The sequence below is a fragment of the Peromyscus californicus genome, unplaced genomic scaffold, assembly GCF_007827085.1.
Source record: "Peromyscus californicus insignis strain IS unplaced genomic scaffold, ASM782708v3 Scaffold_7__1_contigs__length_154581171, whole genome shotgun sequence".
Taxonomy (NCBI): domain Eukaryota; kingdom Metazoa; phylum Chordata; class Mammalia; order Rodentia; family Cricetidae; genus Peromyscus; species Peromyscus californicus.
The window spans coordinates 148028985-148055378 of record NW_026294595.1 but is presented as its reverse complement, the minus strand read 5'-3'; the positions used below and the strand labels follow the sequence as shown (position 1 = coordinate 148055378).

Sequence of the window (26394 nt, the reverse complement as noted above, 5' to 3'; positions counted from 1 at the left end):
GAACTGTGACCTGCCTAACCTCAAGCTGTGTCTCTCTCCTCTTTCCAGGGAGTCGGACCTCTTCTTGCTGGATAGCCGTACCCTCTGGGCTTCTGAGGAGGGCTGGCTGGTGTTTGACATCACAGCCACCAGCAACCACTGGGTGGTCAACCCACGGCACAACCTGGGCCTGCAGCTCTCCGTGGAGACCTTGGATGGTGAGCCCCAGACACCAACACCTCTAGTCCCAGGGGAACCTCACGGAGGCTCAGCAGCAGCCCACAAGCTTGTTTTCAATGTCCTCTGATGCTCCACCCCCATCTCAACCAGGCTTTCAAGACTAGCTTCTTTTCCGAACCCAGCGTATCTTCTCGTATCACACGAGAAGATCGGGGGATGGGCGAGCTGGGCCAGAGATGGCCTCACTGCTCACAGCTGTCCTGCCTCAGCTGGGTTTGCAGTCATGTTACACATGTAGACTCTCGGGTCAACACAGACTGCTGCGTGAGAACTGCACAAGGCTAGGGCCCTGAGCTGTCATAACACACGCAGCGCAGCAGAGCACACCAGACAGGTTTTTCAGCTTGTTACAAGCCCTTGGCACTCCTGGCACCCTGGGCAGTGGAGCATGGTTGCTGGCATCCCTGATCTTCTAAGCATTGGGTTCTGGTAGTACCATCCCCAGATGTCTTCAAACATTGCCAGATGTTCTCTGTGGGATGATATTGAAGCACTGAAGTCACATTGGTGGTCTGAGTTGCAAGTTCCTGGAGAAGCCATTGCTAGCTGGTCCTTCCTGGCATGTCTCACTCCCTGTCATGTGTGTGTCTGTGTGTGGGGATGAGCACATGCGTGAAGGTGACCTCAGAGACCAGAAGAGGGCATCAGATCCCCTGGGATTGGAGTTACAGGTGGTTTAGAGGTGAATGATATGGGTGCTGAGAACTGAACTTGGGTCTTCTGCAAGAGCAGAAGTGCTCTTAATCATGAGCCATCTTTCCAGCTCCCTTTCCACCAGTTCTTATTTGTATTATTGTTTTTGTTTATTTGTTTGTTTTTTGAGACAGGGTTTCTTTGTGTAGCCTTGGCTGTCCTGGATTAAAAGCATGCACCACCACTGCCCTGACACCTTTTTCCCAATTTTAAGGGAGAAAGGAAAACACATTGTTTTTCATTCATTTTGGAATAGGAAGTTATCATTCCTCCATAGTCAGCATGATGGAAATGTGTCACAGTAAATAGTTTCCCCCCAATTTCCTTCTCCCAGATTCTGAGTTCCACTTTCCAGAGATAACTCCTGCTTAGCACTCATGGGTACCTTTACAGGGATGATGTCTGGGTGCTTAAGAGCTTAAGTATAGATTCTGATTTCTGTTTTGCTTCTTATACAAATGATGGTTTAGCCAGACTTTCTTTTCTGATTTTCTTTGGGACCGCCAGCTCCCAATAATGACATGGAGAATTATTTATTAATTATGAAAGCTTGGCCTTTAGCTTAGGCTTGTTCCCAACTAGGCTCTTATAATTTAAATTAACCTGTTTTTATCAACCTATGTTCTTCCACGTGACTTTTTTACCTTCCATTCTGTATGTCCGACTCCTTCCTTGTCTCCTTGGCATCTCGCTCATGCCTAGATTCCCACCCCTGAGTTTCTCTCTCTCCCAAAAGTCCCGCCTAACCTCTTTTCTGCCTAGCTATTGGCTGTTCAGCTTTTTATTAAACCAATCAGAAGGCACCTTAGCCAAGACACATCTTCACAGTGTACAAAAAGATTACCCCACAACATGAAGGTGTGTGCCTTAGTTACGTTCCTGTTCCTGTGATGAAACACCATGACCAAGGTGACTTGTAGACAAAAGGGTTTTTTGGCTTAGAATTCCTGAGGGTTAGAGTCCATGATGGTGAGGACGGCATGATGGCCGGTAGTAGACACGGTGACGGGAACAGAAGCAGAGAGCGCACATCTTCAAACAGAAAACACAAAGCAGCAAGCCGGAAGTGGGAGGGGTATTTGCTCTCAATATCCCTCCCTCAACAGTTCGGCTCTCACTCCTGCCCTTCCTTACTAATGACCCGCAGGACAGCGGCGCCTCGTGTTTAGTGAAGCTTCTCTTCTCCGGAGGGAGACGCGGCGTTTCCCTCAGGTGCTGTCTGCAGTCTTTGCTTTCTCCTTTGTGTTGTGTGTATGGTGTGTTCTCGAGTGTGTGTGTGTGTGTGTGTGTGTGTGTGTGTGTGTGTGTGTGTGTGTGAGGTCAGGGACAACTGGAAGAAGTCAGTCCTCTCTTGACGTGTGGGTTACAGGGGTCAAACCCAGGGGGCCAGGCTTGGTGGCAAGCCCCTTACCCACTGGGCCCTCTTGCCTACCCACCCTCTGGCTTTTTCTTTATGCGGGTTCAGGGAGATCAAAGTCAGGTCCTCATGCTTTCGAGGCAAGCCCTTCCCTGACGAGCCACCTCCCCGGGCCTGCTGCTGCCTCCTCTCACCCCCTGCCTGTGGCTCTGATGACCGTGTTCTGTTTGGTTCTGACTCTTTGCAGCTTAGTTTGGTTTTCTTTGCCCTTGTGGTCCCAGACAGGAGTGGACATGATCACTTTCTCCTGTGTGGTTCTGGGCTTTGCCTCTTCCCCTCTCGTCAGAGGCCATGGCTTTAGTCTGGGATTGGAGGCCCTCGCTAGAATCTTGAGCATGACTGAAGGACAGTCTGGCTTAGGCATTCCTTTTCTTTTTCTGCAGACTGATGCAGAGAACTGGGACAATCCTGATCTTCCCACACCTTCTAGAACATTCTTTCGTCTGAGATTCAGAAAGCTTGCCTAAGTTCAAGGCTGTGAGGAGACCACAGTGTTGGGGGGCACTCTCTGCTTTCTGGACTGTTCCCTGATCCCCTCTCTTCCACTCTCTATCAGCTTTCCCTGCCCCCGAGACTTACAAGGGCCTCTAGAAAGTTCTGGAGTCTCACCTTCTATATCAGGGGCTGGTAAATGACACCCTGCTGACCACTTCCAGCTTGAAGCTTGTTTTTGTCACTTTTGAGCTTTTTTTTTCTTCTTCTGTGTATGTGAATGTGTATATGTGCATAGGTGTGGGTATGCACGGGTGGGTGTGCATGGATACATATGCACATGTGTGTGTGTGGAGGTCAGAGGTCTAGATCAGCTCTCTTCCTCTATCACTCTCCACTGATTGGCTAGACAGGCTGCCCAGTGAACTCTAGGGGTCCACCTGTCTCCGTTCTCCCGAGCCCCAGTGCTGAGATTACCCATGCATGCAGCCATGCTAGTCTTTTTACATGGATCCTGGGGATCCAGTCACATCCTGTGGTTGCCTGGTGAGCACTTTACCCATGGAGCCATCTTCCCAGCCTGAATTTTCACATTTTTAAGTAGCTTCCAGCAAACCAGAAGAAACCTCTGGTTGGCACAAGAAATGCTATGGTAGTCACTTCATTGTCCACAAGTGTGTCTGGTGGCACCAGTCACGCCCATCTGTTCCTGTGGTCCACAGCAGCTTTTGAGTTTCAGTCACAGAGTTGAATAACTGTGGCAGACACCTGATAACCTGCCGAGCTGGGTGTGTTGGCTCTTTTGAGGACAATCACTTCTGGGGAAGTTTATGGCATTGGCCCTGCACCAGCTTTTCTCAGCCCGTGCTCCCTGAAGAGCCACAGGTGCCCCTCAAAGGGAAGGGTTCACGGTCTGTTAAGTATGAGGAATGCCAGCTGAATAAACCGAGCAGGCTTCTCTTGAGGACTTACCGGAGACAATTTTGCCAAGTGTCCCTGGTTAATCTCAGGGTGAGGGTTTCGCACAGAAGAATCCAGAGTGTTTCTTTTGCAACAGAATAATTCCGCTCTTAAAAGGCCTGGTAGGAGATATGGAAGACAAGAGAAAAATGAAGTATAGAGGTCAAGACGAACTTGATTTCCCTCTTCAGAATGGCTGTTTCTTTGGATTTGGGGGACACCTGTTGGGACTTCCAGCTTGATTCAGTGGGTCCTGAGTGTCTGTGTCCTGACAGTCCTACTGACTCATGTGGCTGAAGTTTGATTTTCCCCTTAGGTGGCTTGTGCTCATCAGCCAGGCCTCCTCTCTCCGCTCCTTTCCCAGAACCGTGACAGGTCTCAGCAGGCTTTGAGGTAGGGCAGTCTGGTGCATAGAACTCGGTCTCAAGAGCCAGGTGGCCCCGGCTGGAATGCCAGCCCTGCTGTTCCCTAGTTTGGTGACTAGGGCAAGTTATCAAAGAACAACCGTCTTCTGGAAGATGGCCAATAGCAGTTCTTGCTCCCAGGGCATCTGTAGTAGCTCAGTGTGCTTACACAGTGCGTGAAGTGGCGGCGGCCAGGCAGGAGGGTCTCTTGGCTCAGGCTGGACCTGCCTCCTGGGTAAGGCACAGAAGGGAAGGCGTGCTGCCCACTGTCCGGGAAGGCCTTTCATTGGTCCCCTGGGCAGGAAGGACTGCTCACAGACCATCCGGACAGATATGCATGAGGCCACTGGCTGTGTGGGTGAGGACCTCCAAGGATGTGCTACAGGGCAGGGTGATGGGCACTTCTTAGCCCGAGGCTAAGTCTTCCCCATCTGGTGGTCTACAGTGAGAGAGGTCCTTTAGAGTCACCTGAGCACAGAGGCCCCATCCATACTCACCCATGGCAAGTCCCTGAGGGTGTCTCATAGCTGTGTTCTTGGGCATCTTGGCACCTGGGTAGGTAACAGCAGCCCTATGAGCCTCTCACACCCCATGTTGGGGACACTCTGCTTATTTAGAGAGCTGGATAACGGACAGACTCCACTCTTGCTACCACGTGGGTGAAAGGCTCATGGGGCCCACTGGGGAGTCAGTGTAACTAGCAACTACTGTGTGCTGGGCCTTTAACTGGCAGCAGAGTCCCCCATGCCCACCCTGGGGACCTGAACTAATTCAGGTTACCTCGATGTTTTGGACAGTTCCTGCTGAGGCCAGGCTCAGGGCAGCACCAGGGCAGAAGGAGGCAGGGTAGCAATCCTCACCCTGACTCTCAACAGTTCATCAAGACCACCAAGCCTCAAGGCCACGCCACCTGGCTGGAGGAGACGTGCCTGGTGGCGGCCAGAATTTGGAGCTGGTTGCCTGTCAGGCCTCAGTTTCCCAGCTCAGGGACATCTGCTTCCATCCTAAAGTGGTGTTCTTTCTGGAAGCCTGATGTTGTTTCTCCTGACGTCAGATCCTGCAGGATGGCAAATTGCAGAGTCCTCAGGCATGCTCACTGCGCACTTCCTCCATCTGGCCCTGAGGGAGGTCCCAGGTCAGAGGTGCCCTTCCCAGACCACCCAGGCAGTGTTCAAAGTCTGCCTCTGTCCCTCGGTCTTCCAGCTGCAGGCCCCTGCTAGTCACCAAAGCAGCACAGCTGGATTCTGGGGGCGAGTGTGCGGTGTGGGATGGAAGTCAACACCCTCTGGATACCTAGGCTCCCAGAAGACAGGCAGACAGCACTGGGGAGGGATGCTGTGGGGGTGAAGGCTGGTGACTCTGCTTTTCATACAGAAGAGACCACAGGAGAGGTGTTGGGTCCCCCTGTCCAACCCCCATGGCCTACTTTCCCCATCCCTGGGCCAGCCACTAGGCTGGTCCTGGGCGTGGGGATGGGAGGTGGGGTGGAATAGGAGGAAGGAGAGGAGGGCTACCCAAGCAGGCTCCTGTGGCTTTGATTGAGTTGGTGGCATTCCAGGCTCTGGTTCTCCTGTAGCTACTGGAAGGGCAGTCCAGTGGTCCCTGGGGTACCATTGCTGCTCCTTAGGTCGCTGTTGGGTGGTTTCTGCAGCCAATCCAGCCTCTTAGAATCTCCATTCCTTCATGGTCTCCATGGACATGCTAACATTACCTCCTTTATATCTGGTCATTTCTGGACTTGGTCTTTCTCCTGGCATCTGCCTACTCTTTAGTGAATGGTGCAAAGTGAACTAGGCCATCCAGAGTCAGCTAGCCAGGTATGGATTCTGTCTCAGCCATCTGCTGCAGGGACTCACGTCTGTATGTAGAAAGGTGGTCATCGCACTGGCACTTAGCAGAAACACAGTGGCGTCTTATCTTTGGGGTGTACCAATGGTTTTCTTTTTATAGCTTTTTTTTTTCTTCTTAAAGTTAGGACCTTGTGTATCTCAGACTGGTCTCAAACTTGTTATGTAGTCAAGGGTGACCTTGAACTTCCGATCCTACTTCCTCCATCTCCCAGGTGCTGGAATTATAGGCACGGACCTCCAGGCCTGGTTTTATGAATAGCAGTGATCAAACCTAGGGCTCTGTGCGTGCTAGACAAGCGCTCCACCAACCGAGTGCTCCCCAACTTCCACCACAGTTTTCCCTTATGGTCTGGAAATAAACAGGTCCAGAGTCAGTGTAGGTGAGAGTAGATATCAGCAAATGCCTTCTAGAGCCTTCCAGAGGCTGGGTGTTTAAAGTGTGAAGGGGGGGATTGTTTGCCCTCACCAGTGCTCGTTAGCATGAGGGTAGCCAAAGGCTGTATTTGCAACTGTACACTGGCTATGTTCTAATAAAACTTTATTTGCTAAAGCAGGCAGTCGGTCAATTGCAGGATGCAATTTGCTGATTCCTGAGCTAGAGTATCTGTAGTATTAAGACTTTCACCTTGTGCATCACCTGAGCACACTGGCATTTTGTCCTGGGCCCTAACAAGGCACATTTGGCAAGATGGCTGCCTCCAGCTCAGGTCCAGCGTGGAGGGAGAAGGGACTCTGTGGATAGGATAAGTGATTCATACTTCTCAAGCCAGACTTGTTAGGGATGGAGACACATCTAAGAAGTCCACAGCACCCAGCCCCAGAACAAGTGAGGCAAGAGAAATTATGGTCTGCAACCTCCAGGGAGGAGGGGGCCAGAGACCAGGGGTGGGCCATGAGGTCTACATCTCCCCCTGTCCTCTAGACTCTACTCTGATCACACCTTTGCTACTCTGCCTGGGCCCTTTGGACAGGCCTAGCTGGCAGCTCCCCTGGCCCTCCCACTGGGTAGAGTGTTGAGTTGGGCTGGAGGAACTGAAGACCAGGATCTGGCTTCTACACAGCAGGAAATGAGAAGCCAGGTTCCCATGAAAACCTGTGTGTGGCTGCTTCTCACTATGTCCACAGTCACCAACCCTGGACACTACCCAAGACCTCACCAGATTATTGGATAAACGGACTATGATGTGTGTGTTGTGAAATACTACTCGGCATTGAAAAGGGTTAACAATGGAAACATGGGGCTTCGTGGAAGGATCTGGAAGACATGTAAATTGAAATAAGTCAGTGCAGAAGACTGGGAGAGGACATGTGATGGGTCAAGAAGATTTAGAGCCCCAGGGAGGCCCCAAATCGCACTTAGTAGATCAGGATAGTAACCCAATGCGATAACTCTACCTGAGGGATTACTTTTTGTGCAATGCCAGTGGCCTCGGGCTCCCTCTGACATATATGTCCTAGACATGGTTCGGGGCCTCTGAGAGCAGCAGCCCCCTGCTGAGAACTGGAAGAGTGTGTGTGTGTGTGTGTGTGTGTGTGTGTGTGTGTGTGTGTGTGTGTGTGGTGTGTGTGGTGTGGTGTATGTGGTGTGTGTATGTGTGTGTGGTGTGTGTGTATTATATGTGGTGTGTGATGTGTGTAGTGTGATGTATGTGTGTGTGTGTGGTGTGATATGTGTGGTGTGTGTGTGTGTGATGTGTGTGGTGTATGTGGTATGTGTGTGGGGTGTGTGTGTGTGTGTAGTGTGGGGTGTGTATGTGTGGTATGTATGTGTGTGTGGTGTGTGTGTCTTTGTGTGTGTGTAGGGTGTGTGTGTGTAGTGTATGTGGTATGCGTGTGTGTTGTGTGTGTATGTAGTGTGTGTGTGTGTGGTGTGTATGTGTGGTATGTGTGTGTGTGTGGTGTGTGTGTGTGTGTGTGTGTGTGAGGTGTGTGGTGTGTGTGTGTGTGTGTGTGTGTGTGTGTGTGTGTGTGTGTGTGGTAGCACTGACTCAACTGACTGTTGCAGTTGACATCAATCTACATGCCAACATGCAGATGTACAAACAAAACAGCTAAACACACACACACACACACACACACACACACACACACACACACACACACCACCCCCTAAAAAGTCATTTTTACTATTTCTTACTTTTAAAAGGAATAAAATAAACAGGGCTGGAGCTGGGGCTCGTTGAGACTTCCTACCCTGTTTGAAGTCCTGGGTTTGATCTCTAGCACCTCATAAAGGGGTTGTGTGGTGCACGCCTGGAATTCCAGCACTCTGGAGGTAGAGTGGCAGGACGGGAAGTTCAAGGCCAGCCCCAGCTGTATAATGAATTTAACACTAGCTTGGGCTACAGGAGACCTTGTCTCAAGACACAAAACAAGAAAGCAGCCACAAAGGGGCCAGCATGTCCCGGGGAGGAAGAGCCCACTCTGGCCCCGTCCACTACTGCCTGGTTGGTGGGCAGGAGCCCCACGCCTTCCTGCTTGTTGTAGCCCAAAGGAGGCTCTCGGCACACAGCGAGAAAAACGTCCTGTCTCAGCCTTAGGGAGACACAAGATGCCAGTAGAGTTGGAGTGACCAGCAATTGCAACGCTTTCAGTGTGGTCCTGCACGCAGCAAACAGTCCTTGCTTTTCGGAAGTTCAGATGGGGCAGCCTGCTTGCTTCCTTACTTCCCAGACCTGCCTTTTCATAGGCATGTCTGTGGGCTTTGGGGTGGAGAAGAACACCAGTCGGTTAACCCTCGGCTAAAATAGAAATCGTTTCTAATTTTGCCAAAGACACAGATTTTGTGGTTCAAAGTCTTTCTGCCTTCATTAATTAATTCATCCACTTCCACCCCTTGCCGTCCTCACTCATAGCCTTGCTGGCTGTTTAAACACAAATAGTCAAAACAAATGATTGCAAGCACTAATTGAAACTGTCATGCAGAAGCATCTCAAAGGAAAAGGGATTCTTACCATCACCCCTCTTGTTTTGTTTTGTTTTTTTTTTTTTGTTTTTCGAGACAGGGTTTCTCTGTGTAGCCCTGGCTGTCCTGGATCTCGCTCTGTAGACCAGGCTGACCTCCGAACTCACAGAGATCCACCTGCCTCTGCCTCCCGAGTGCTGGGACTAAAGATGTGCAGCATCACTGTCCGTCTACACACCGTTTTTTTACTGCTCCCTTGCTCAGTTTCAAAGTGAGGGGCACAGCATGGTGGCCTACGCCTGTAATCTCAGCATTCAGGAGAAGCAGGAGGATGGCTGTAGGTTCAAGACCAGCCTGGGCTATGTAGTGAGACCCTGTATCAAATATGTACGTGTGTGTGTGTGTGTGTGTGTGTGTGTGTGTGTGTGTGTGTGTGTGTGTGTGTGTATGAATATATATAGGCACACCACTGTGTCACTGTGTATAACAGGCCAGGGCATCATGACAGAACATCTGCCCGTACTGGGGATGAGTTCACGGCCTCCTCCGGGCTGGGTAAGCACTCTACCTGGGAGCCACATCTCATTAGTTTATTTTGATTACTTTGTATATGAACACCTAAGACAAGGCAGACAGAGTAACAGCCAGCCATGGCTTTCCATCCAGGACCCCTTTCTTCTTAGGGGTCATGTGACATTGGGGTCCGGGGTGGAGGCTGCTTGAACACTCTCCGGTGCATAGAACACCCTCCAAGGGTGCACACCTGTGGTGCATCCCCCAGCTTCTTATCCTGCTCCCATGTGCCATTGCTGTGGGTTCTGCTTCTGGACTACAGGAATAATGCTGCTGTGGACGCTCATGCGCCGAGTGTGGTGTGGGCTGTGTTAGCTGCCTAGCTGTGACAAAGTGCTGGTCACAGTTCGTCAGCAGTCGGGAAGGAGAGAGATGAATGCTGGGGCTCAGCTCTCTCTCTCCCCCGGGGACCCCAGCCCAGCACATTCGTGGTGGTCTTCCCTCTTCAGTGAAACCTCTTGGGAGAGCTCTTTACAGACACTCCCTGAGGTGTGTCTCTGATTCTAAATTTAGCCACAATGTCAAGATGGCAGTGAAGGAGAGCTGTCACACTAAACAGGGTGTGTTTAAATCCTTCTAAAGACTGGCAGCCATTTTCTGACCCCGCTCTTTGTTGAAGGTAAACAAATGCAGTGGGGTTGTCTTCCAGCCTTTACACAGAAAACCCGAATCTTTCCCCAGATTAGGTAATGAGGACAGAATCAGCACTTGCTCCTGAGGGCCAGCTCCATTCCAGGCCCAAAGAGGGCTTGTGCCCATGATGCCTGTCGCCAGCCTCTGAGGAGGGGGTGAGAGAATTCCAGGCTCTAGACTTAGTCATGGAGGTGGGGCGTTCACCGTGGTGGTGGGGGTGAGAGTGAAGGTTGAGCTGACGTGACCCAGTGACAGCTGTGTCACACGAGACCCTGTCTGTGCTGTTCCTTCCACGGGTAGCCCTTGTTTGAAAATATGGCTTCCCTGGGCTCAGTACATGAAGGCAGTTTCTGGAATGCCGTCTGTCTCCCTGCACTCTGCTGAGAGGTTACATTTCTCCCGAACCTTAGAGCAGCAAGCGTGTTTTCCCGAGATTCCCAGAACACCTCTCTTCCGTGTTCTGGCTGAACTGGGTCACGTCTCACCCCGGAGCAGTGACAATGATTGTGTGGGATTGGGTGCCTCTTGTCAGACCACATCCCACCCAGCCCCGAGGCCAGGGCCCAGTCAGCTTGAGCGAAGTTGCCTAGGTTCAAAGTGTGCCATCCACCAGGGAAGCAGGGACACGAGACCAATGGCCTCATCCTACTTCACACAGGAGGAAGTCAAGGCTGCGCAGGCATCTGGTGGCAGGTGTGGGCTTGGTTCCTGCTTAGCAGAGGTTATGACCAATGGAGGGGGCTTTGCTGACATCTGCCAACACCGGGCAGCAGGTCAAAAGGGCCGCAGGACTGGGACCACTCTTGGCACCTGGGTTTAAGGGGTCCAGAGAGACATCAGGGTTTCAGGCGAGGCATTTTTATTCCACCCTAAAAGCCTTCCAGGGGGGAAGCCCAAGTCCTCGGGGCCCGGCTTTAATGGTTTCTTTTATAGACTCACTTGTGTTATAGATGGATGAACTAAGGGGGACCCCGTTCAAGAATGCAGGAGAGCTGGACGATGAAAGGGGGGGGTATTGTGGGGGTTGGGGAAATGTGTTTTCTTAAACATGAACTCTTAAAACCACACTAGCTCCCGGGACTGAGCGAGGCACTGAAGGCTGGCCTTCCCCAGGTCTGACCTGCCTGGGGACACCAGCTGATGTGACTTCCCAATGCGGGGGGCCAAGGCCTTCCAGAGCCATCCCTTCTGCTGGCCTTGGTTCTATCACTGGACTTGGGGTCGCAGTAGCTACAGTGGTGAAGTGTTGTCCCGTCCCGTCCCTGCAGCGGCGCCCCCCCACCTCATCCTGGGTCGGATCCTGGGTCGTTGCTTCTGAGCTGCGCGCTTTTAGGCAGGTCCCACAGCCTCTCCCGTCTTGCTCTGCACAACTGCCACTGTCTTCATCTGATGTCTCCCAGCTCTGAAGTATTTGTCACCACATGTGACCTTAAATTCTGTTTCTTATAAGCTCATCATGGTTGGTCCATGGGGAGAAGGACAGCCCAGGACCTGCATGTGAGTCACTTTACTCAATGATGTGACAAAATGCCCAGCAGAAGCCACATAGGAAAGCTTAGTTTTGGGGGTGTGAGGCAGCTGGTGACAGGTACCCACAACCAGAAGCAGACAGAAATGAATACTGATGCTCAGTGTCCTTTCTTCTTATACTCACTCCAGGACCAGCCCACCCTGGAGATAGGGATAATACTGCCCACCTTGAGGGTAGGTCCTCCCAGGTCAGTTAACCCAGTCTAGAAACGGCCCTGTAGAAATAACCAGAGCTTTGTTTCCACTGACAGTCAAGATTTGTCAATAAACCCTGGATGTTCATGATCGTACTTTCTCACTCTGGTTTCTGGGTCTCCAGGCTCTCATGGAGCACTTCTCTCCTCTCCGGGCCTTTCATGATCCTTCCTAATTAGGGGAGCCTGCAAACTCTGCTGAATGCCCTCGATTCTCTTTAAGAAAGAGGTTACTTGGAGTCAACCGCCATGTTTTGTCTAGCCTCCTGGATTCAAATTCCCGAATACAGAGAGCTGAGCTCAGCATAACACCATGGTGGGAGGAGGGGGCTCTTAAAGTGAGGAGAGAGTAACCCAGGAAGCCAGGCTGAGTCTGGACGTCCTCACTCCACAGGCCTGGTGAGGGAGCGCCTCAGGTAGCAAAAACGATGCTAATCTTAACCCTAACTCAACCCCCACAACCCTGACCCTTGGTTCCAAGAAGGGATTTCACACAGCAGCTGTTAAGTTAAACCGTACTTTGTCTCCCATGTTCCACTCCCCAGCCCCGTGCCTCAGTTTCCCGTCTTTGTAAAGCCTTCACAGCTTTAGCCAAGGATGTGCCGGTCTCACAGAACTGTCTTTTTTCTCATTCCCATGGCAGAAAACTGAGTGATGGGTAAATGGGACCTCTAGGGACATGGTTGGTCTTTCTGTCTGTCTGTCTGTCTGTCTGTCTGTCTGTCTGTCTGTCTGTCTGTCTCTCTCTCTCTCTCTCTCTCTCTCTCTCTCTCTCTCTCTCTCTGTGTGTGATGCTAGGGCGGAGCTCACAGTTTTGCACATGTTACACTCTACACTGAGGTAAATCCCATCCCAAGTCCTCTTTATATTTTTATTTTGAGGCAAGTCTTTCAGTCTCCCACATGAACTGAACCTTCTATCCTCCTGCCTCAACCTCCAGAGTAGCAGAGATGACAGGCGTGCAGCACCAAGGTTAGCTCCCCGACCCCAATTTCATGTGAATCTCTTTCCAAACAGAGAGTTGAAATCAACATCTTTCCAAAGGTTAAGCGGGCAGTAGGTAGGCAGCTGGAGGGTGTCTGGGGAAGGCGTCCAAGAATCACTTATTACCGTGCTCACTTCCACTGCCCCAGGCTGGTCCTTTGGAACCCTTCTGTCTGTCAACTGTATCGGCCTGGACTTTGACTTCTGTCTTTCACCTTGTCCGGTCTCAGGGCCAGCCCAAGGTCATCATAGAGAACACTCTAAGTCCCCAGCCCAGTAGCTCTGCTTTCTGTAGTCCCCTCCTGTCCCACTTTGGGTATCTGTGACTATGTCCCACAAGCTGATGGCTCTCAAGTACCAGGGCTCAACCCATCCCATGTAAAGGCAGAAGTCCTGCACCCGGCGGTCACTGCCTGTGGACCTTCCCTAGGCACAGGAAGGTCCTGCCTAGTCCCTCCACTGCAGGCAGCTCCTGGCATCTGTGGTGGTGTGTAGCCTCTCTCTTACTTTTCACGAAGCCCCTGGCCCCTGGCATGAAGCCCTGTCCTGCATGGCCCAGCTGTTTCTCAGAGGCTTACACCTGCCAAGACCTTGTTCAGGCAGAATGCTTGCCACAGGCCTGGAGGCGATCTGTGCCTCTAGCCTGTTGTCACTTGTCACCCTACCTGCCTGCTTCTCTTTCTCATCCTCCTGGAATCCAGCTTTTCTCTCCAGGCCTTTACTTCTGTAGGGCTCATCTCCCATAGTGCTCTTTCCCACATACTTAGCGGTCACGCCTCACTGCCACCTGGTCTCTCCTCTGGTGGCCTCTCCATTGCCATCAGGCATTGGCAGTCATGCTCACCTCCTTGACACACAACAGTTGTATTCCCTACCCCTTGAAGCTTGGCCAACCAAGTGGCCCACTCTGGCCAGTGCAGTGTGAGCTGCACATCGGCCGCACTAGCCTGAGACCCCCCTGCAGGTCTTGGCCAGAATCCTCAAGCTTCTTAGTGTCAGAGTCACCATTGGGTGATTGTGTGCTGCCTTCCATGCTCCCAGGGATCACCAGAGAACAGGGCACCCCTAAAACAGCTCCTGAAATTGCCCAAATAGTCCTTGCCGGATGAATGAGTAGCAGTGAATGGGTTGTAAGGTGAGGATAGAATCATGCCCCTACCCCTTCCCTGTCCCTGCACACCTCTATAACAAATACCTCCTCTGCAGGGCAGAGCATCAACCCCAAGTTGGCAGGCCTGATTGGGCGGCATGGACCCCAGAACAAGCAACCCTTCATGGTGGCCTTCTTCAAGGCCACAGAGGTCCATCTACGTAGCATCCGGTCCACTGGGGGCAAGCAGCGCAGCCAGAACCGCTCCAAGACGCCCAAGAACCAAGAGGCACTGAGGATGGCCAGTGTGGCAGGTAGGCCAATGCAGTCTGAGCAGCCAGAGGGGACCATATGTGCAAATGCATTGTGGATGGCTCCAGAACAGATCAGCCTGTGAGCTGGGACGTGCCTGTCCAGCATGTAGCTCCTCCGGGATTCTGGTGACCTTGAAGCAAGGCAAGGGCTAGGCACAAATCAACCAAGCCTGCTTGTGAGGGCTCCAGGCTGACTCAGTCTTCCAGCTCCTGGCCTTGGGATTCTGAGGAAACGCCCAAGGGAGTTTGGGCTGTTTAGAACTAAAGAGTGAGGCCACCAGGCCATTGCCCTAACCCCCCATCCCACCCTCCCACCCTCCACTTCAGGTCACCTTGCATTGCACATGGATTCTTTCTCTTGTCTTGAAATTGATAGTCATTTAATTTCTGAAGGGAGGAGGTAACCTGCTGTGGCGGTCGGACCTTACTGTTTCTGGGGTGTCCCCCAGTGCCCTGGGGAGACTTCGGTGGGTAGAGAGAGTTGTGTCAAAAGTATAGACGGACACAATCCTCTTTTCACAGCATCAGAACTTACCATTAATTCAGAGGCTATGCCAGTTTCATTGTCTTTAATTCACCAAATACCCCTTTCCCTCGGTAGACATGGCCACTTCCAATCATAGGTTCTTATTCCAATCTTAAGTAGCAGTGAGCCAGGCTTAGCTACTCAACAGTTAACGACACAGCACACACTGCACATGTGTAGCATGACGTGACTTATTAGCATACACATCGCAGAGTGGATAAGGAGTAGTGCAGGAAGAAGCAGCGCTCCTCAGAAGACTGTCCTAAAGCTGGAGGGGCAGAGCCGACCCGGCCTCGAGGAAAGCCTCTATGGGGATGAAGGAGTCTCAGGCCGAGCTCAGGGCTCTTCAGAGCGGAGCTGCCAAATGATGCAGGTCTAGGTGAGTTTTGGTGTTGATTTGCAGAGGGCTGAGGGTGACAGGCGGGGGCTGGGGCTAGAGTCCTTCCCTATGGCAATTTTCCTGGGCAAGGTTCATGACCAGTGACCAGGGCCTGGGTCACTGTGCCATCGTGTCCTAGCCCAGTGAGAGAGTTCCGTCTGGTATGATGGATGGCTCGTGAGCCTGATGTTTCTGACATAAACTATATTCTTAGATGGCATTGTTTACGAACACAAATAAATTACCCGGAAGTCTCCCCTCTGGTGTGGCTGATGGTGCTGCTTTACTTACATAAATAAGATGCAGAGTCCGTCTGCCTCAGCATTCAGACTCATCATGGAGCCACTCAGGGTAGCACAGTTGATCTGTTAAACAGGTTACCTGTGGGTGAGGCACAGCCTGAAAGCTGCTGTTCTGAACAGTGACGCAGTCACCTGCCTGCTCTGTCAGCAGCCCGAGTGCGGATAGAGACCTCATAAGCATTCTCTTCTGCCAGGTAGGGCCTTTTATAGGCATCTCAAAGAGGTCTGTGAGTCCCGAAATAAAACAAAACAAAACAAAAAAAAACTGAGTTTCCTTCATATTTGGAGGCCTTGTTTATGCTGGGACTGGAATTCTGTAGTGGAAACCTGGATGTAGAAACTATTTGGGGCAGGTAGATGTGATTGTCACCCTCATCTGTGTGTGTGGATAGGCTCAGGATTGGGGATGGTGACTGGGTAACTCAGCTCATTCCGGAGGTGCAGAAAGAGTTCCCATGGGAACTGAGCTGAGGCCTGTGAGCAAGGCCAGGCTGGTGCCATTGCTAAGGCCTGTGTACCCTGAGGGTACCAAGCCTCATGGTTTAGCTTTTCTGACACCTTTGAGACTGGTAGCTGGAGTGGAGGAGGCAGCTGGAGCCACAAGTAGGTGGAACATTCTCTTGGGAGTCTCATCTTCGAGTTTGAAATCCATCCCAAGCAGGAGTGGGAGTTTTATGGTTTCAAGCTGTGTGCAGTATAGGTGTGAGGTCATGCTGGGTGCTCTAGGAAGGGTGGGTATAACACAGGGTAAAGGAGGGCTCCAGAATCTGAAACTTCCCAGAAGCCTCTGCAAACTCAGCTGGCAAAGAGCTCTGGCATGTCCCATGCCAGCAAAGGCGACCTTGTCTTGTAGATCTACAGTATTTGCCTCTGGACTAAGTGGAATGCGGAGGGCTCCACCCTACGGGGTCCCACAGAACGCCCACTTTCATAGCCCCAGGACAGGGTCCTCACTCCCTCGAATGACAGCTAGTCCGTCTGGCTCAGACTCTGCCTACTCCTAGAGATTTCAACTCCCTACTCTCGTTTTAAGTTCTTCCAAACCCTGCCTGGAAGTTTAACATAAAAAAAAAAATTCCAGGACTGGGGCCCCACCCTGGTTTAGGGAGGCAGCCTGTGCATGTGCGGAGGCGTGTGCCCAGTGCCTTTGAAGTGCTCACACCTCACATGATGGGCCACACAAGTTGAATTCTCTCTTGCACGCACATCATCCTTTATGTGTCCGGCTGGAGACACATGTCTCAGCATGCCTTTGCCTGGAAGTCTCTTTCCTGTGGGCCACCCCGGCCCCAGGGCTCCAACTGCTATTGAGATGCAGGTGGAGAACCTGGGTCCCTTCTCCCCTTCGGTCCAACACCCTGCTAATTGGCCATCTTCTCCAGCCGACCCTGGGGTGTGGAAGCAAGTCTGAGCACCTGTCCTAATTTGCCTACTACCCGGGCAGGGCCTTTCAGAGGTGCAGCGGCTGGTGGCTGGCACTGCCTACTGTTCACTGGCTCTCTGCTCTGCTGGGTGGGGTGGGTGGAGCCAGACTGGGGGCAGAGGAACCAGGTGTCTCCTTTATTCCTTTCCCTCACTTTTCTGCTAAGAAGGACCCGAGAATGCTGGGGAATTCCAACCACTTTCTCCTGGGGCAGCCACAACCCCAGATAGGAAAAGTAAGGGCCCATCCCCCCCAGCACACCCACAGCTAGCTTCCAACATGAAACCAAAGATCTTCACTGGGATCTGCTCCTTTCCAGCATGTAACAGACATCAATAATTATCACAGCGTTTTTTCTCATATCTCACTTCAGGATCCACCCTGACCCAGGACTGGGAGCTGTGGGCAATCTGGCCCCAGCAATTCTACTCAGAACTTTACCTTGCTCAGACTGCTTTACCCTGGGCTGAGGAGGTGGTCTACTTCCTTCTTTCCTTCCTGCCTCTCCACAGGAAAAGGGAATAGGGCTTATGGAGTGGATAGTGCTAGCTTCAGCCCCCGGCTTTGCCACAGTGGTGAATGGCACCTTAGATAGCCACTCCGTAGCTGTTCCAGGAGGTAGACCAGTTGTCCAACTCTGTGGACTGTGCTCTGATAGTGCCCTGGCCCTTGACCTTTGTGTTGAGACAGCCTTGACCTGTGCTATTTCTTCCTGACCTCAGAGCTGTGCAGGTGGAACTCCTATGCATCCAGAGAAGCCGACTCTGAGGGATGTGTCACTTGTCACCAGACACCCTGTGGCCTGTCAGTGGGCTCAGAGGGAGCAGTCATCACATTTGGGAGGTGGTAGGGTATGTGGGGATGAGGAGTCGCCTGAGCGCTCAGGCACCTGGCCTGTAGGGCTCTATGGTGTAGACCAGGGGCCCGGGCTTTATGTGCAAGGACAGATGATGGAAAACCCTAGGACAGTCAGGTGGAGACAGGCATTAAGTAAGTACCAACCATTTATGCAGCTGCAGCTGCAGAGTAGAGGAAGATCCCACAGCTCTGCACGAAAGACAGACAGATTCCCACAGTGTTTACAAAGTGCAGTCTCCAGACCAAATGCTACAAATTTACATCCTTCTAGAACACCCAAGCACACTGTTCCTGGCCTTTAAGGGAACTCAGCTGCTGCTGTTGGGGGCCATGAGCTTTCCGTGGTTTCTTCCTGATGGTGTCCCCATCCTTGGTTCTGGACCTCCTGGACCTGCAGGTGCATGAGCGTCTTGGGACTGACTCGGTGGGCCTCCTCAGGCCGAGTGGTCTGGAAGCAGGATAGTCTGAGCGGAACTGGGGGGCCTCTACTAAGGGTCAGGGTGACATGAAGGCTGCAGGTCCTCAAACTGGCTTCTGAGCTATCACTGTCCTTCAGCTCCTGAGTCCAGTGGCAGCTCCCCCACTGCAGAACCAGAGAGACTTGAACATGTGTGTGTTTCTCTCTCCTTCCTGGGTTTTTCTCCTTGTCCATGCAGAAAACAGCAGCAGTGACCAGAGGCAAGCCTGTAAGAAACATGAGCTGTATGTCAGCTTCCGAGACCTCGGCTGGCAGGTAAGCATGGCTGAATTACCACACACTGGGGCTTTCTCTGTCCCTGCCAGCCACAAGGCTGTCTCTATGGGTGCAGTGTGTCACAGTTTATGTCTTTTTCCCCGTCAGGGACAGGGTTCCATATGTCCCAGACTGGTGTCACACTCACTGTGTAGCCTAGGATGACCTTGGACTCCCCTACATCCCCCTTTCAAGTGCTGGGGTCACAGGAGTGTGCCACCATGCCTAGTTTGTACCATGCTGGGAACGGAACCCAGAATGCCCTGCATGATAGGCGAGCACTCTACCAGCTCAGTCCCAGGCCAGTCCACAGTTCTTGTCTTTACTGGTGAGATGTCCCATGCCAGGAGCCCTGACCTGAGAGAACGCCTTGGACTGAATGCTTGCAGACATCCATGACGTCCCATGGCACCTGAGGTGCGGTTGACTCTTGGGCCAGAACTTGAAACATCACCTTCTACCTTCTGAAGTGTGAACTTTTTCTTCATGCACACCCTAGTCCCACCCCTTGGCTGGCTGCTTTTCCCTCATCTCCCACATATGACCGTGTGTTCGAAGCCAGCCCTGGAGGGCCAGCTCCCTCCACCTCGTTCTGTGACTCAGATCGGGTGTTTGTTTCTGAGCCAAGCAGACTGTTGTGTTGGAAGTGAGGGCTCTGCACATGCTGTTTCTCCAGCATGCTGTGTCGAACACTACTGCAGTGGGAGCTCTCCACTTGCCATCCCTAGACCGTATGGCATTATGGAGCAGCGTGACAACATTTCCAGGGCTCCCAGAATACCCTGTCTGGATTACCCGAGCCACAGAGGGTCACTAGCCTCTTGCTCAAGAAGGTGCACCGGGCAGGGAGGTTTGCTTTAGATCCACAGGCATGCCCTGTTTTGACAATGGAACAAAATGTTGTCATCTACAATGTTCACTCTGAACCCATACATACAAGAAGGTGCAAACAAATGAACGAACAAACAGAATTCAAATGTTTGACCTCTTTACCGTACTGTGCTGGGTTTCATCTGTAGCTGTCCTTACCCAGTGGGTGCAAGGCCTAGGCTGTGAGACAGACACACCTGGGGGCAAGCTGAGGCATGCCGCCCCTAGCAGAGACAGGGATGGTTCTAGGTGTGGCCTCTGACCCGTGGCTCACTCCCTGCTGCTACTGCACCTCTGGTCCAGGAGATGCAACACAACGCAAGGGTGTCCCCTCTAAGCCTCGAGCTCTTTTTCTTTTCTTCTGCTGGCCTCACAAAATACCATGCTCACTTCTCTGCCCCTGAAGGGACTCCACAACTCAGAAGAACATAGTCTGAGCCTGTGTCTCCTGAATGTGAGGAAGGACTCCACACAGGGTGGGACACACAGAGGTGGGACACACAGGAGTGGGACCCTGCCCTGGGCTCTGCAGGGTCTGGGTAAGACGGGGCCTCACTCCCCTCTCTTTGCAGGACTGGATCATCGCACCTGAAGGCTATGCTGCCTACTACTGTGAGGGGGAGTGTGCCTTCCCTCTGAACTCCTACATGAATGCCACCAACCACGCCATTGTCCAGACACTGGTGGGTGCCTCCTGAGGGTGTGGCCTATGGGGAGTGTGAGTGGCTCCTTCTGCCTTTATCCAGGGCCTGAGCAGCTGTCTGTCCAAGTGTGTCATGACTCTTGTGGGTACCTGCTGTATAAAAGGCTGAAAAGATATATTTTAGTCATATAGTGGTATAAAGATGAGTGTGTGTGTGTGTGTGTGTGTGTGTGTGTGTGTGTGTGTGTGTGTGTGTGTGTCTATCTTGGACCCTATCACTGTGCCTCGCTGAACACTGGATCCCCTCCTGGTGAGAACCGTCCTCTTGAGTGTCAGCATGCCATACTGTGTTATGATAAAACATGACTTAGTTCCTGGCCCTCCCCCAGCCTCTGGCCCTCTCCTGCAATAGGTAGACTTCAGTTTGTCAGGACCACAGCCCCCTTTCCCAGCTCATGACTTTCTTTCCCAGCTTTGAAGTTGAACATGAAGTTTCAGTAATTTGAGAGGCTTTATTCTGTTGATTGTCTGCTGTGTGCCAGGGGCTGGGGACACGGCAGGGAATAGCTCCGTATTCTTGACCTTGGGCTTTCCTGACCAGGGGAGGAAATGATCAACTGAGCAGGTGAGAGTTTCAGAGGGAGAGAGTGGATGAAAGGGAGGAGGGCAGGAGGCAGCTGCTGATTCAGGTCACCCCTCTGTGGGTCACTGGGAAGAGCCAAGTGATGGGAGGGTGCTCTGAGCCCATGCTGGTGCACGAAGCCTCCGGTTGATGCTGCTCTATCCAGGCCCAAGGCAGCCTTGCTCTCTGCAGTGGATGTTGTCTGGCCTTCTCTCAACAACCAATCATCCATGCTGGTTTGAATTCTGGTGCCGACGAGCTCACCACATGATCCTCTTCCTCGAAGTTCTGTTTGTTATTCAGATTTATGTTTAACCCATGCCAAACTTGTAAGTCCTGAACAGAAAGCCCACTCATGCCCTTCATCTAGTCCAGGCTTTGCCCTGTGGCAGAGGAAGGGTCCCCACCACTCCCTCCCTCCCTCCCTCCCCTCTCTTCCTCTCTCTTTTTCTCCTGCACTTGTTTTTATGGTTAAGAGGCTGGACCCCAGAGCCTCAGGCATGTTCGGCAAACTCTCTACCTTAGGGGTGCCCCTAGCCCTCAGGTTTCACTAAACTTTCTGGCCTGGTCTTGATCTCACTGTGACCTTGTGGTCCTCCTGCCTTAGACTCGGAGTAGCTGGAATTACAGGCCTGCACCCCAAGACCAGCAGCAAGGAATATCTTTTTTTTTTTCGACACAGGGTTTCCCTGGCTGTCCTGGAACTCACTCTTAGACCAGGCTGGCCTGGAACTCAGACTTCTGCCTGCCTCTGCCTCCCGAGTGTTGGGATTAAAGGCATGCACCACTAGCTAGCAAGGGATGTCTTTAAGTACTGATTTTCCAATATTTCCCCTCCCCGTGGACTATAAACTCCAAAACTGCATTTGGGATGGAGTCTGCAGCCAGGGACGGAATGGTCTGTCTGGACCTCGTGCTCTGCCAGTGCGGCTTATCGGACCTGCTCTGAAAACCCGGGAGGTGTTGTGTCCTGTCCTGCGGCTTCAGGGCCCTTCTCCAGCATCCTTCACCACTGCCTTCCTGGCCCAGGGGCAGGGGCACAGCCTCCTCCCTTAGCATTTCACCATGGAAGTGCTGGAGGGAGGAGGCCTCTGTGGTCACGTGGACCAGGGGTAAATCCTTCTCTGGGGCATGCTAGTATTGAATAAACTGGGTGTGGTGGTTTAGGTCTATCATTTCAACCCAGCACTCAGGAGGTGGAAGCTAGATGATAGGAAATTCAGGATCATCTTTGGCTCTACAGCAAGTTCAAGGCCAGCCCTGGGATATAAGAGCCCCTATCTTAAACAAACCAATAGCACATGAGAACTGAATCTCTGGCCTATCTTAAGCACCGAGTTCACCTAATGACATGGATTAGTCAGCTGGGCTGGGGTCAGCCTGGATGAGTAGCGGCCTCTCCCTTCAGTTTGCTCCACTCCTCCCTAATCCCTGCTGCCTACTCCCGGTTGGCTTTGCTTGTCAAGGGTACTTACATGGTAACTGCACGGCGTTTGAGTTTTCTCTTGTCTGAACCCCTGTGTGGTGCATGAGTACTGTGAGCAAAACAGCCCTCTCTATCATTGTCATGATGCTGGGGATGGAACCTAGGACCTTGTGTGTGCTCAGCAAGCACTCTGCCTCTGAGCTACAACCCATCCCTTCAGACAGAGCGCTTTTTGAATGGGCAGCAGTCAGGAGGTCTTCAGTTTGGAGCCCAAGCTGTCTCTCCCGCATTAGATATGTGCGGGAGGACTGTGGGTCCTGGTTCCTTCATGTGCACAGTGGAGGCGAGTCCTGAGCTGAGCTGGGTCATGAGACATGCTCACCTGTCATTTATGGTCATCTTAGCCAGGTAGTAGACGTTCTTTGGAGAACTGTAGAAGCCCGCAGAAGGCCTCACCGCCTCTCACCATGATTTATGTTGGTGGCTGCAGGTTCACTTCATCAACCCGGACACGGTACCTAAGCCTTGCTGTGCACCCACCCAGCTCAACGCTATATCTGTCCTCTACTTTGACGACAGCTCCAATGTCATCCTGAAGAAGTACAGAAACATGGTGGTCCGGGCCTGTGGCTGCCACTAGCCTCTTCTGAGAGCCTGACCCTTTGGGGCCACATTGTTCCAGATCTGTGGTGTCTCACCTTTAGTCTCTCACGGCCCACCTTGGCAAGAAGCGAACAGATCAGCCACCTCTCCTGAGCCTTCCCCTCACCTCCCCAACTGGAAATACGTAAGGCATGAGAAGCCTGAGCACCCAGTGGCTGGCAAGCAGGCTTTAATTCTGGCACATTATGGACAAGATCCTTCAAGCTGCCACAGGCAACATCCAGCAGGAAAAATACCTTCCAAGAATGAGACTGCTGGCCACATGGTCCCTGTGGCGCTCTGAGTCCTTGAGGGCTAATTGCGAGTGTCCTTCAGGCAGGCCATCCGCTGCAGCAGGAGGAAAGGCACAGTCAGTGTGGGCGCTTACGTCTGTGCTGAAGAAAAACCAGGCAGAAGTCCCTGTAACAACATGTCACAATAAAACCCATGAATGAAAATGGTTAGGATGTTACAGATATATTTTCCTAAACAATTTATCCCCGTTCCTTGGTTTATTCTGACTTCATAAACAGAAGCTGGGGCCTGTGGAGGCTGGGGAGGCCCCCTCCTTTTCATTTGGTTTCCTTCTGAGGCTGCAGGGCCCAGTGTTTACCCAGAACTGCCCAAATACACCGTGTAGGGAGGGGAAGGAGGGATGTCTGCTTAGAAGAGGCCAGAGAGTACTGGCCTCAAAGGAGGTATGTTGGGGTGGAGAAGGAGGGAGGGACACACGCACATACACGCACGCGTGAAACACACACAGACTTTGGAATGGCTCTGCCAGCCCCTCAGCCCCAATTCCTGCCCTCTACTAGGAAATAATGAGGAAATTCAAAGTAAACAAAGACACAGGGTTTTCACTCCACCCCTTTGTGAGGAAGCACGGGATGCCCAAAGCCCACGGGTGCAGGTATTCGGGGCAGTGTCCTATAAATAAGGCCTCTCTGGCCACACACCATATGGCTGCCGTTCCTCATTCTCAACCCCTATCAGAAGACCCTGCAACAAATTGGTTCCTCACTTTGAGGGAGACTGGGTTCAGGGTTGTACTGGACTTAGAAGGACTTAGAGGCACCCTTCTAACCACGCTTCCTGCCTCAGGTGGCATTTCTGTCATGGCTCAAGCGAGCCCACTCTACCTGGGTCTCTGGTGCCCTAACCATCATGCACCAGCTCCTAGCTTCAAATGCAAGGCTGTGATGAGGGCTGGATTGTCTGCCAATGTTTCCTGCATCCACACAAAGAATGGGGTTAGCCAGGTGGGACCCATGGCCCTGTAGCGTCTGGTCACGTGGGGATCCAGTTCTCTATGTCTGTGATCCTGGAAACACTGGGTTCTCTTCTGTTATTATTATTATTGTTAAAAATTTTTCTTCTTCAGTAGCTTGGGCTGCAGCCTCCACTCTGCCTGGTCAATGGAGGGAAGAACATTTCTTCTTGTAATTTGTTTTGTGTGTTGGCAGATCTGGGGCTTTTTGTGTGGCTCCCTCATGGTACACATTTTACTACTCATGGCCCTAGTCCGCCCGCAGTCAGTGTCTTTTGTACATTTAAATGTGTAAATAATTGTGACAAGACAAAGAAATTATTTATTTCCATCTGAAGTTCTTCAGGCTCCTCATGGAGGACAATGGGGTCGCTTTCCTTCAATCTGTTTGTTTTCTTATTTAAGACTATTTATTAACAGTCGGACCGATGTACCCATAGCTGTCGAATAAAGTGGTCCTTAGTGGAAAATCTGTATAAATAGAGTAAAAAGGGGTTTGACTTTGCAATAAAAGGAGACGTTTGGTTCTGGTTGTCAGACCCATGTGTGTATTTCTGTCTTTCCCCTCACCCCTGGACTCCTGGACGTTGGAGTTTCATTTGCTGAGAACCTGCGACCTTGATCTCTACCATTAATGGAATGTTTATCATCCAGGCCCAGGGGGAAGCGTTTATCATCCAGGCCCAGGGGGAAGTGGGTGCTCGTCAATATTTGGTGCAGCTGCATGGGGCTTCAAGCAGGAGAGCCGAACCAAACAACAAATGCGAGTTTGGTAGGCTGGATGGCAAGGATCCTTGATTGAATTACAGCCCAGCTGTCAGCAGCTGCTTCAAAGAGGTAGGGGGTAAATTAGCTGTGTTTACTGCTAACATAGTCAAGGATTTAGTCATCCCAATAAAATAGAGGCACAAGAGAGGAAAGGGGGGTGTATACCCCAAACTTGAAAGCAGCACTGGCCTCACAGCTGGCGTCATTCAGTGCCCGTCACCCGGACAGTTGGGGGCTGCCCTTGCAGGCCAGCTGTGGAGGTAGGTGGCCCACCACAGGCCTGGACAGGGTGTGGGCCCCATCAGGCTTGGAGCAGCGCTGGTCTGGCTCCATCTGTCTTTGAAGTGTGCACGAAGGTCACCTGATGGATGTTTCTAGAATCCCAGCTGATACTTGGACAGGCTGCTCTGTCTTCCCCTGTTGACTCAGACCCAGCAACCGCTCCTAACACACTCCAGCCCCTGCAGTTTCTAAAGCCCTGCTGTCACTGTCCTGACAATTTAGCTTTTGTTCTGTTTTCCAGGCTGAAGACCAGAGCCACAAACCGGAGGTCCAGATGTGGCCTCCCAGATGTGCTTTATCCTCTCAACCCCACCCCCAGGGGTGTTTACACATTTTTAAAAACACAAATTCGTTGCCAGTATGTTTTTGCAAATCTGAAGTTTGGGTTTCTCTTGAGCCGTCGACAGAGTGGGCCACCTGGTTCCTCCCTGGGTGCTGTTCCTAGCTGACCAGAGATGCCAGCGCCCCAGTCACCACCTCACTCCGTTGCCTCTCCCACAAAGGGGTGAGGTCAGTTGACATTTTAAAAACGGCAGATGAACATCTATTTGTGCCCAAGTCCCAGAAGGAATAAGAAAATGAAAGCTACTCTGAGCTTCAGGACGGGCAAGTAGCTTTTATGTTTGTCGTAAGCTGGCCTGTTCCCACAGCCCTCGGCAGACCCTGTGGCCATGTGTGGGAGACCAGATGTACTTACCTCCTCTCCCCTTTCCACTCTCTTGGCTTCTACCTCTGCCAAGTGCTGTTTAATACTGGGCACCAACAGGTGACAGACCTTGCTTAAAGCCCTCCAGTTAACCGTTTCTGAAACCCAGGCTCCCCAGAGTTGGAATTTCCTGGAGCTGTTTAGGAAGTAGGGGTTACTGACTCCTGGCTTTGAATCCAGGCTGAGTTTCTGAACTGCACCCTCAGCGTGGAGGCTCCCTCCTGCTTCCAGACTGTTTGAGGCTCTGCACCTCTGGACATGGCCTTGACCTGGATTCCCCATGATTGCTGGCCTGAGCAAGCAACTTACCCATTGTGGTCCCTCCCTTCTCCCCTGGCCTGGTGGACATTGTGGGAGCAGGGAGGGGTGTCGGTGCCATGGGGTCCCCTCTGGAGGACCTCTCACAGGAACATTGGGGTACCCTCTGGAGGAGCCTCTCATGGGCACATTGTCCTTGCCTCTGCAGTTTTTTGTTTGTTTGTTTGTTTGTTTTGTGGAAGATTAGTGTCAGTTTCCTGGGGCCAACACAGCTCACTTTCCCACACACTACTTAGCAGCCTTGACCCTACCTTCGGGAGGCCCTTTCTTTGGGAACAATGCCCGCCATATTCAAGGAAGGCCCTGTCTGACAGATGGCAGAGTTCTTGCAAGCCTCTTGGAATGCTGCGTCATTGCTCACATCAGGAACCCACAGACGCTGCATGGACATTGAAGTGTCAATCAACGAGCATGATGCACAATCACAGGGC

At 52.0% G+C, this 26394-nt stretch overlaps 1 protein-coding gene across 1 annotated transcript in view; it reads left to right on the top strand.

The window, feature by feature from the left end:
* Bmp7 (bone morphogenetic protein 7) overlaps nt 1–24428 on the top strand; it is a 76067-nt gene extending 51639 nt beyond the window's left edge. The window contains exons 3-7 of the mRNA XM_052723907.1: nt 49–197; nt 14001–14198; nt 18343–18419; nt 19862–19972; nt 22471–24428. Of these exons, the coding sequence (XP_052579867.1) occupies nt 49–197; nt 14001–14198; nt 18343–18419; nt 19862–19972; nt 22471–22620 (685 nt within the window). The 3' untranslated portion in view covers nt 22621–24428. The remainder of the gene's footprint in view (nt 1–48; nt 198–14000; nt 14199–18342; nt 18420–19861; nt 19973–22470) is intronic.
* The last annotated feature ends 1966 nt before the right edge of the window (nt 24429–26394 follow it).